The 11,681-nt window shown below is 36.7% G+C and overlaps 2 protein-coding genes across 2 annotated transcripts in view; one reads left to right on the forward strand and one right to left on the reverse strand.

Moving 5' to 3' along the window:
• LOC137631643 (heat shock 70 kDa protein 12A-like) overlaps positions 1 to 4,450 on the reverse strand; it is a 36,520-nt gene extending 32,070 nt beyond the window's left edge. The window contains 2 exon segments of the mRNA XM_068363516.1: positions 3,261 to 3,285; positions 4,400 to 4,450. Of these exon segments, the coding sequence (XP_068219617.1) occupies positions 3,261 to 3,285; positions 4,400 to 4,450 (76 nt within the window).
• A 1,764-nt stretch (positions 4,451 to 6,214) lies between these two features.
• Positions 6,215 to 9,182, forward strand: LOC137631644 (uncharacterized; the record flags this gene model as incomplete). The annotated part of the gene is made up of 4 exons (XM_068363517.1): positions 6,215 to 6,351; positions 7,074 to 7,436; positions 7,621 to 7,801; positions 8,165 to 9,182. Coding segments are annotated over 4 exons (1,428 nt in total), but the record flags the coding sequence as incomplete, so codon positions are not given.
• Positions 9,183 to 11,681: the final 2,499 nt, after the last annotated feature.

Genomic DNA, 11,681 nt, shown 5'->3' on the forward strand with positions numbered 1-11,681 from the left:
AAGAGGAAAAGTAGCCATCTGAACAATTACAGTGCAGTCGTTAACCTCTTGAGAGAAGAATTGTTTTGTAATATACTACTTATCATATGGTCGAATTTCATAAAACTATAGTCCATTTCTTTTAACGAGGCATTATTTGCACCGACTCGCAGCGGTGCCCTATGTAGCTCGGAAAAGTTTCCTGATCGCTGATTGGTTAGAATTATCTTGTCCACCAATCAGCGATCAGGAAACTTTTCCGAGCTAAAAGGGCACCGCTGCGAGTCGGTGCAAATATGCCTCGCTAAAAGAAATGGACTATAGGAGCCCAACTCCTAGTTGGACCTTGTTATTTATCCTTGGATAAGTGGCAATCTCCACAGGATGTTTCATCATAACATTTGTCTAACACTCGACACAAACACAAACACAAGATCTTGAGGGTACACTCGGGCACACTATTCTACTCTAATTTTTCTTCCTCTTGTTTAGTTAAAGATTTTTATAGTTTATATAGGAGATATTTATTCTAATGTTATTACTCTTAAAATATTCTATTTTCCTTTTTTTTCTTTTCCTCGCTGGGCTGTTTTCCTTGTTGGAGCCCCTGGGTTATAGCACCCTGCTTTTCTAGCTAGGGTTATAGCTTAGCAAGTAATAATAATAATAATAATAATAATAATAATAATAATAATAATAATAATAATAATAATAATAATGGCTTGAGACCAATATTCCAGCTATGTGTCATTATTAAGATTTGCTTTAATTATTAATATTGACCAAATATCTTCCCTATTGAATAAAGAGTAAGTGTCTGGGTATATATATATATATATATATATATATATATATATATATATATATATATATATATATATATATATATATATATATATATATGTATATATATATGTATATATATATATATATATATAAATATATATATATATATATATATATATAGTATATATAATATTCTAACACTTATTCTTTATTATATTGGGAGATTATTATTATTATATTATTATTATTATTATTATCATTATTTTAATTATCATTATTATTATTATTATTATTATTATTATTATTATTATTATTATTATTATCAGAGTTGAACTTCACCCCTGAATAACATATTGTTCAAAGTAAGTTCAAAGAAACTGAACAGTTCACGCAGAACATACCAAAACATATATAAAAAACATAAAAGAACAAAAATACAAATAAACAATACATAAATATACAGTTTTCCACTCAGTACATGCTGTAAGCATAATAATAATGATAATAATAATAATAATTTACGCAATTGACTGGCTTCCGCTTAGCGCAAGGACGCAAGGATATTGTTATTTTCTCATCGTTTCGAAACCTAAGAGAGGCGGAGATATGATGACTCATATCTTGGGTAACCTTGCGTTGCATTCGAGTGGCTGACGTAATTCCGTTTCCACCTTAATCAATATAATATTAATTTGTTGATTTTGTGAGAGAGAGAGAGAGAGAGTGAGAGAGAGAGAGATGGAGAGAGAGAGAGATGAGAGAGAGAGAGAGAGAGAGAGAGTTGGTTTCTAATTGTTAGGTGAGAAAATAGTCCTTTCTATTGGGAAATCAACTCTCTCTCTCTCTCTCTCTCTCCTCTCTCTCTCTCCTCTCCTCTCTCTCTCTCTCCTCTCTCCTCTCTCTCAGTCCACACACACACACACACACAAACACACACACACATACACACCCACACACACCACACCACACATATATATATTATATATATAATATATATATATATACATGTGTGTGTGTGAGAGAGAGAGAGAGAGAGAGAGAGATGAGAGAGAGAGAGAGAGAGAGAGAGAGAGAGAGAGAATTCCTTGAGAGCTTAAAGAACCTCGACTCGTCATTAACAAATGAAGTTTCGAAATATCTTTTACCTGAGTGAACTTCTACGTCTTATAAAAAAGTGTAATTTCAAGTCTGTAATTTAATTTTGCGCAATATAATTTCAATGACTTTTAAGTTCGCGTTTCCTGTATACTTTCACTCTGCAAAAAAAAAAAAAATTAAAAGGTCATTCTATTCAATAATGTCTATTCTTCTATCATGATAGAATGAGTTCCTTCAAGAAGCAGCTATGGAATGTATTCTCTAATGTATAGTAGCCTTTGTGCTATTAATATCGCTATTTTTCCTATACATATGTACCCCTATTACGCCAAAAAATAGCAAGCAACTGACCTATATCCTATTAAAGCCAAAATAGCTGCAACTCAAAATAACAACATCAAATTTATCAGCAGTTATGAAATGTAGTTTAGTATACATAGTAGCTTTTGTGCTATTAATATCGCTATTTCTTTATATTATATGGACCCAAATCATCCAAAAAATAGCAAGTAACTGACCTATATCCTATTTAAACCAAAAATAACAGCAACTACAAAATAGCAACATCAAATTTATCAGCAGTTATGAAATATATTTTAGAATATTTAGTAGCCTTTGTGCTATTAATATAGCTATTTCTTTTATACATATGGACCCAAAACATGCCAAAAAAATAGCAAGCAACTGACCTATATCCCTTAAAAACCAAAAAAGCTGCAACTACAAAATAGCAACTACAAAATAGCAACATGAAATCAGCTGCTGTTGGCTGGTTACAACTAGATCGAAATAACACAAGTGATCGACAAAGTTTCTAGGAAGGTCTCGCCGTGTACATTCGTTCGTTCAGTGTACCATCTCGGTGCCTGGCAGCTCCGGAGACACTAGCTATAAAAGACGCCTGCGCAAAGCTCCGCCACATCAGTTGCGCCGAAGCCACACGGCTGTCGCTGCCAAAAGCAAAAAGGGAGTTTTTTCGTCTTTACGGCAGGCAGTAGTGCCACGTCGTTGTATGGTGTGAGTGACGCACAAACTTTCTCCTTCGAGTTGAAAAGTCTTAATGTGGTAGTGGATATAGTTTATTTATATATCTCGGCATCTGTGTTCGTCTTTGGTACATTATCACGACCGAAATTTCGTACGCGAATTATAAAAGAAAATATCTACTGTGTGAAATGTATCTTAAGTCACAGGGTTTTCTGTGTGGTCGTGTCCGTAAGGTTGAAAATCACACGCTATTCTATTTCATTTTGGCCCTTCGAGATTAGTCCTTGGAATGCAGTAAATATTGACAGGGAATGTACGTTCTCTCTCCCTTTTTATACATTTGTCAAAACAAAGGGAAAAGATAAAACTTTTAACCTGAAAAGAGAGAAATCAAATCATTTCTGTCTGACCTTCTTCGTCCGGATCTAACCAGATCTGTTGGGACACGTGATCATGAGAAAAAAAGTGTTAAGTTATTTTTCTTTAATATATATGATTATATTAATTTACTAAAATATAAACATATTTCTAATTAGGATTTCAAGTTATTCATCTATTAAGTTTTATTTCAATTGTTAATTCACTAACCGTACGTGAGGGTACGAATGTAAACCTGTTCTTTGTATACGCAGTATAACTGAGTTGTTGCTTTGTACGGATACAAAGATAATGTACATACGGTTTTATAGAAGAATGCTTAATGTGTATTTGATTTTAATTTTGGTGTTTGTCCGTAAAGACTCGGCTCTCTCTCTCTCTCTCTCCTCTCTCTCTCTCTCTCTCTCTCTCTCTCTCTCTCTCTCTCACACACTCTCACACACCACACACACACCACACATATATAAATATATATATATATATATATATATATATATATATAAATAATATATATATATATATATATATCTATATATATATATATATATGTGTGTGTGTGTGTGTGTGTGTACCACTGTATTATATACTATACATGCATACACACAAAAATTTTTATCTTAACCTTGGCAGGGTAAACACACAAACACACACACACACACACACACACTTACAGGTTCCTAGTTTTAACTAAGATTAATAGTGATAATCCAAAATATAAAAAGACAAAGAAAGGCTACTGACGTATTTTCTCCAGTTGAGCTTTGTTAAATATATAATTTATAGTTCAACCTTAAAATGCTTCCTGTAGTTTAAATCTATGGTTCAAACTTAATTATAATCACTCTCTTTTAGGTCACAAATGAGTTCATTAGAATTCAGAATAGGTCGTACCGTAGAAGACAGAATTGCACGTTGAATAATAAATCTTTTTTTTTCAAATCGATATATCCAACCATGAATACAAAGAGAAGAAAGGAGTTCTCGTATATATAATCAATGTGAAGTATTCTTTTTCGTGATATTTAATTCGGATTTCGTTGCACGAATGGGGAAGGCTTTGACACATGTAATTGGGTCATGTCTCCTCAGGGCGATGTGTTTGCGTTCAAGGATAGGGTGCGTTCATGAAGCCTTGGTGATCTAACGGAAAACTTCTGCTTCTGAGTCTAACTTGTTTTTTGTCTCTGTTTGATGCTTTAGCTGTAATGTAAGTCTTAGCCATAACGCACATTGAGAGAGAGAGAGAGAGGAGAGAGGAGAGAGAGAGAGAGAGAGAGAGAGAGAGAGAGAGAGAGAGAGAATTAAGTCATATGACGTAGTCTTGGACGATGCTTATCGTGCAACGTGATTTCGTACAGCTTTAGAATAATTACTGTGTTTATGTCGTCATCGTGTGTCGCGTGAGAGAGAGAGAGAGAGAGAGAGAGAGAGAGAGAGAGAGAGAGAGAGAGAGAGAGAGAGAGAGAGAGGCTTAAATACGTCTTATGACGTAGTACTTGAACGAAGCTTATCATGCACCTTGATTTCGTACAGCTTTAGAATAATTACTGTGTTTATGTCGTCATCGAGAGAGAGAGAGAGAGAGAGAGAGAGAGAGAGAGAGAGAGAGAGAGAGAGAGAATCACAATGACGCAATCTGCGACTTCTTTGTCCAAAACATAATCCTGTAACATTACAAAACTATTTTTTGCTCGGCACAGCCAGCTGTTTTGATTTCCCGTCGTTCAAGAAAAATAAAATACACAAGAAGGTTCATAAAATCACGATAATACAGTTATGAGTATTTCATGGTCGTTTTAAATAAATATTAAAGAAAATAAAGATTAAAACTCGCTTTTATTAAAACATTCCAAGAAAAAATTAAAGAAAATAAAGATTAAAACTAGCTTTATTAAAATGAGAATGAGTCACGGACCTCACTAGTTTTTTTTTTTTTTTTTTTTTTCTTCGTCGCGTGAGTCATAAATATATTTATCGATTTCGCCGTTCGATTTCAGGCAGAGATTTCGTCCCTCATGGCCTTCGATTTATTCCCTTGTAATAATTTCATTCTGTTATCAATATTATAATATATTACAGCAGGGTTCGAGAAATTCGTGAGAGAACGATAGAGAAGAATAGCGTGCGAAGCATATGGCGAACCGCAAAGTTTTTTTACAATGATATTTGCAAATCTCTCTCTCTCTCTCTCTCTCTCTCTCTCTCTCTCTGTGGGGGTTGTCTCAAGCAATACGTAGGTTTCTTGGTATCGATTGAACACGTCACAGCGAATTGGCACTTCCTGGACACTTGCGTGAGACGTAAAAATAGTTTTTAGTAAGCGTAGCATGTATGTATATATATATATATATATATATATATATATATATATATATATATATATATATATATAGAGAGAGAGAGAGAGAGGAGAGAGAGAGAGAGCCTGTGACGCTGAGCAGCAAAGGGGAAAGGGAATAGGCATACCCCGGGGGAGTTACTCCCAGAGGTTCAATCGGTAACAACAAACTCACATGAAATTTCCGAAACTGCCGTGTTGTAGTTAGAAAAATGGGTGGCATAGGATGGGTTGAAACTGTGTGTATATCTATCTAAATGTTTAGCCTTCATTTATGACGGGTCGCGTACACTAGTCTCAAATATTAGATGATTAAATCAGAATGTTTTTATTTTCTTTCAACTTCACCTCAACAATTGTTCCATTGTGCTAACCGTTGTGTTACGTTTTAAGAAGGATTCGATTCCAATTCTGCGTAATTATTATTATTATTATTATCATTATTATTATTATTATTATTATTGTTGTTGTTGTTATTGTTATTCTTCTTCTTTCCTTCCAGCAGACAGAAGTGAGGAGAGTAGTCGTAAAAGGGGGGACGGCACTAAAAAGTGCTCGATCCCCCGCGCAGGGGAAGCGCTGGAAGAAGTCACTGCCGCCCCCCACGTCGATCGTTGGGCCAGGCTGGGCGCCACCTGGCCCAGTTGACTCGCACAGGAACACCTGTGGAACAAGTTGAGGGGAAATGGCTTAGCAGCCGTTCCTCACCCCTGCCCCGCCAGCCATGCACTAACAGCTCCTGGCGCCCGGACTTTGGACGCGGTTGAGACGTGCAGTGATACCAGGTAAGATTTGTCTGAGAGTTACGTAGAGTGATATTTAGAATACTTAGAAATTGAGGGAGGTTCTGGTAACGTTGTATGGTAATGTACATAATAGTTCGTTGAAAGTTATCTTCTAAATCAATAAGGAAAAATCCAGGAATTAGGAAACGAAAATAGAAAATTATCTTCTAGTTGAATGTTAAAACTGTAAGCTTCAGCAATAAGTTCAACCCATAGCTAGAAGAAAATTACTTCATTTTAATTTTCTTATTTACTCGTATAGTGCCATAGCCTCTGTATCATGGTCTTCCACTGTCTTGGAATAGAGTTCTCTTACTTGAGGGTACACTCGGGCACACTAGTCTATATAATTTCTTTTTCTTATTTGGTTAAAGTTTTTATAGTTTATATAGGAAATATTTATTTCAATGCAGTTACTGTTCTCAAAATATCTTATTTTTCCTTGTTTCCTTTCCTCACTGGACTATTTTCCCTGTTGGGCCCCCTGGGCTTATAGCATCCAGCTTTTCCAGTTAGGGTTGTAGCTTAGCAAGTAATAATAATATTCAAAATATCTTATTTTTCCTTGTTTCCTTTCCTCACTGGACTATTTTCCATGTTGGGTCCCCTGGGCTTATAGCATCCAGCTTTTCCAACTAGGGTTGTAGCTTAGCAAGTAATAATAATAATATTATAATTCATCATTCAGCAAAAGTTCCTCACGTACCAAATCTCCTTTCCAGTGAGATATGCTCCGAAGTACCAGACACGAAGCACCCAGGAGGCCTTCCAGGGAAAGAGTGGTGCTCTTCTTCCTCTGGATACCACAGTGGCATCGGGACGTCTGAAGTGAGCCACGGCGACCACCCGGCCTTTGACACATCCCTGACAAGCGGAGAGACCAGTGACGACGATGATGACAGCGACTGGGGAGAGGACGAGTGGCCCATTGACAGGGCCCTGCCTCTGCCCGAGTGGGGGTGCGAAAGACCAGAGCTCAATTTCGGAAGCCTCCAGTCGTACTGTCAGTTCTTGGGCCACGTAAGGGGTCACTTGGAAAGAGCTCTGTCTACCCAGTGCTACGATACCATCTCGAATTTCATCGCGTGAGTTATCTTCTTGGGATTGGTTGTTATGATTTAAGAGCTTCTGGTTACTTTTAAACCAAAAAATAGTCCTTATAGAATATATTTCCATATGATTTGGCTTCCAGACATGAAATAATTCTAATATAAGACCAGTTATATAGTTACTTACTTATATCTCGCTAACAATTCTCAACTCTTACAGGTTTGGGAAAGAGTACCAATGTCTGAGAGAAGAATATCCAGCCTTGGAGGAATTTTATCGAGATTATGATCCACCTTTATTACCAGGACGTTACACCTGTGTTGGTTTGTCCTGTGATCTAGCCACGACTCTGTCCATGCTTGAGGTTCAGTACCCCGGTCTAAAAGATGCTGCTTATCAGGTTAGTATGAATTGCTGTTAATCTCACAGTAAAGAGCTGCTGTTACTGTTTTACAATAAGAACTGTCACATATTTTTGAAAGACTAGTAATGTGACATAAAAAGACAGGTCATTTCAGTATATTTTCTAAATGTTTAATGTAAGAAGTGTGTTTTCATGGCCTTTTATTTCTTTTAGTAAGCTAGAATAAACTAGAAAGTTCATGTTAATTCACAAAGCACAAAGATAAATTTAATAAAATAGGTATTCCCTCATTCTTTAGTATCTTGTACTGATGAGATTGTTCTCCAAAAAAAGTAAACAGCAAGACAAGGTTATTTTTAGTGTTCACCTTTTCTCTAAACACATATTCCTTATTTACAGGTTTCGTGTGAAGAAGAAATTGACAATGTTGACTGGTATTGCTCAAATGGTGTCCCACCAGTGACGACCTGTGAGAAAGAACACGTCCTCATCTGCATTCGAATCCGGATCTCTGGCCGTGCTGGGGTCTTACTACTAGACCCTGGCTACCATATAGGAGTCCCCATTACTGTGATGGAAGACGGACTGGCTCCCCAGTCAGGCCCCATAAGAGCTAACACCACCAGAGCTAATGTTTTCCGCAGTTACCAGTACCGGTACCAACAGGACAGCACGTCTTTTGTTTCCTGGGAAGTAGTAGAGGAACGAGACGGCGAAGTGACGCACACTCACACCAGCCTGATTCACATAGCGAGACCTTTCCTCTCCGGAGTTGACGTCGCCGAGAGGCGAAATCTAGCCTACCCCTTCAAGACTCTGCTGGGACGTGAATCCTCAGGCAAGCTAAGGTGCGGGCTGTACTTCCCCCTGCGACTTTGCCACGAGACAAACGTCACCTTCTTCCACCGAGCAGACGGTCACCTGCATCACACGAAAGTGCCTCTATCCTATTTCAGCCAAGAGCAGACGCAGACGGAGAGCAGTACTGAAACGACACTGGCTTTGGTGGCTGCTGGAACCGGTAGGAGTGTGGCCGATCTTCGGCTGTCTCTGGAAAACGTGGCAAGCCTCTGCCAGGACACCGAGTTCATGAAACAGCTCGGGGAACTCGAGAGAGCTATTGATAGCATCAGCAGGGACAATTAATAAAAGCATCACAATCAAATCTGTGTTTATTAATTTGGCATGAGGGAATGATGTCATAGTTACCCATCTGTATTCTAATCATGATTTCACTGTGCTTTGGTTATTGCATACAATACGTAAAGGCATTTAGTATGTACTTAAAAATGGTTGTATTTTTTCACATTTGCAACTTTCAAGCCTTTAGTTATACTCGTCTCTGAGACATTGGGTTGTAATAATATTTACGCATGTGAAAGGAAAGCAAAGCATGAATAAAAATGGGAGAAAAGTTTCTTTGAGTTATCTTTATCCTTACATTTCATAATTTCACTTAGTGAAATGTCAGCGACAGGAATTAGTATAAGAAATTAAACATATTCACGTTTCTGTGAATATATGAATTCTCATGTTGACATTTCATAATCTAATTTATTGAAGTGTTCATAATAGACTCTGGTATTATAGAAATATATCAGAGTTTCTGTTGAACAAAAAAAATTTCTTACGTTACGGGTAAAAAGAAGTCAAGAGAAAGACTCATTGTTTACATTTGTTATGATTATATATCAGAGTTTAGCAACCATCAGAGTTGATTATCAAAAGTACACCTCCGTAATGGATTAATCTCTCTCTCTCTCTCTCTCTCTCTCTCTCTCTCTCTCTCTCTCTCTCTCTCTCTCTCTCTCTCTCTCTCTCTCTCTCTCTCTCTCTCTCTCTCCTCCATTCTAACTCTCGCACGATTGATTGGAATATAAAACCTCTCGTTCGTTCTTATGATTTTAAGTCAGCGGTACTAACGTTATATTCAAAAGCAGTGTAATAATTTATCTTAAAACACGTACATTAAGGAAAGAACCCTCCTACACTGGCGTAAGTCTTTTGTTTTGCATTCCTACGCAGTGATGTCACGAACATTGCGTACAGTATTGTCAACTAGTTAAATTCAGCGCAGTATTCCAGCAATTTATTAAAGAAAACGTAAATGGAAGCGTAAAGTATGAGAGAAAATTGTTTAGGGGTGACTATAATATTAGGAGCGAGACCAAAATACAAAACGAAAGATGAGTGAAGAAAGATTCTTCATATACAGAGGCTATGGCACTACCCAAGACTAGAGAAAATTTATTCGATTTATGAGTGTTCTCCTTCTAAAAGAGTTGCTTACCATAGCTAAAGTGTCTCTTCTACTTTTACCAAGTGGAAAGTTGCCACTGAATAGTTACAGTGCGGTAGTTAACTCCTTGAGCGAAGATTTTTTATTTATCTTAATGTTATCAGGTGTATAAGGACAGAGGGGAATGTATAATATATATGCAAGACTATTCGGTGTACGCGTAAGTAAAGGAAAAATGAGCCGTGACTAGAGAAGAATCCAATGCAGTGGTACTATCTGGCCAGTCAAATGACCTAATAACTCACATTTTCGTTCTATTTTAACAATTTATCTGTGATCAATTATTTCCTGATTCCCCTCCATTAAAGAAAATATACCAAATCTCTTGTTTATTATTGAGATCCCTTATGAAGTTATAATTTTCATCAGCAGGAACAGAGGGTCTTGCTTCACCTAAGATTCGGGCAGTAAAACTGCTCATGTCCAAACAGCAATACAGGAATGCGTAGATCCGAATTCTCGGTTTAACATCTAGTTGCGTATGTAGGTAGACAGAGTAAAATATGTAATATAAGTGTTTTGAAACCCATGGGGTACACATTAAAGGTAGATGAAGCACTGTATGTCTTGGTGAATCTTCTGCGCATGTGTAGAAATTGGAAAGTTATGTGGAAGTATTTTGCGAGAGGTTCATGCATAGTACAACAGCTTACTTTCTCTGGAACCACTCTATGCGTGCCTCTGACGCGCACACACATACACACACACACACACACACACACCACACACACGGGCTCACACACTGGGCTCAACAAGCTACTAAAAGAGTTGTAAGACCCAGGCCTGCATGGCGGAGGACTATATAAACATATAATAATTAGATCCCCAGTTCAGTTTCTTTATGAAGAATCGCATTTACTGTATGAGTTCGATATCCTAATATATGTACTCTCGTTTTGAGTCTATCTATGTCACTGCTAAGACGAAAGTACTAACTTAAATCAAGTCATTTCATTTTCGCTTTCATTCATCATATGAACTATTAAACAGAGGGGTACCCTAGAGAAGTGTACTAGGTCCAATCTAATTTTGTATCTATACTATATGTGTATAAAAACACTGCAGAGGAATAAAGTGAAGTTTAAACTATTTACGAATGATATATAGATTTGTTTCTCCATAAACGATATAGGTTATACTATTGAAACTTAAACAAAATTCTTACCAGTGTTAGGGAATGGATGACACTTAAACTGATAAAATAAAATTAAATCAAAATTAATTTTGCCGTGGCTAGAACGAAAAACTCAACTTAAGAAACTTGGGTCACATTCAAATTATTATAAGTATGAACTCAGTCCCGATACTTAGTAAAATTCGTAACTTAAATGGATAATGTACTAAGAAATTCTGAATATCACCTAAGAAACTGTTTTTCTTAACAAGTCTCTGGATTGATATTCTGTAAAGAGTAGATATTACCAGAATTGACCACTCTCCATCTACTACAATCTACCCAAAGTGCAACTTAAGAAATTATAAAACATAATAAACACGAACTAGACTGATAAAAGGTGTCTCATACCGAGAAAGGATTACTCCTATAGTAACTGAATTACACTGGCTGCCTATCAAAGCTGTAACAGAGTTAAAGATACAGTATGTGCAATATCCCAT

This window comes from Palaemon carinicauda, chromosome 40 (genome assembly GCF_036898095.1).
Source record: "Palaemon carinicauda isolate YSFRI2023 chromosome 40, ASM3689809v2, whole genome shotgun sequence".
Lineage (NCBI taxonomy): Eukaryota > Metazoa > Arthropoda > Malacostraca > Decapoda > Palaemonidae > Palaemon > Palaemon carinicauda.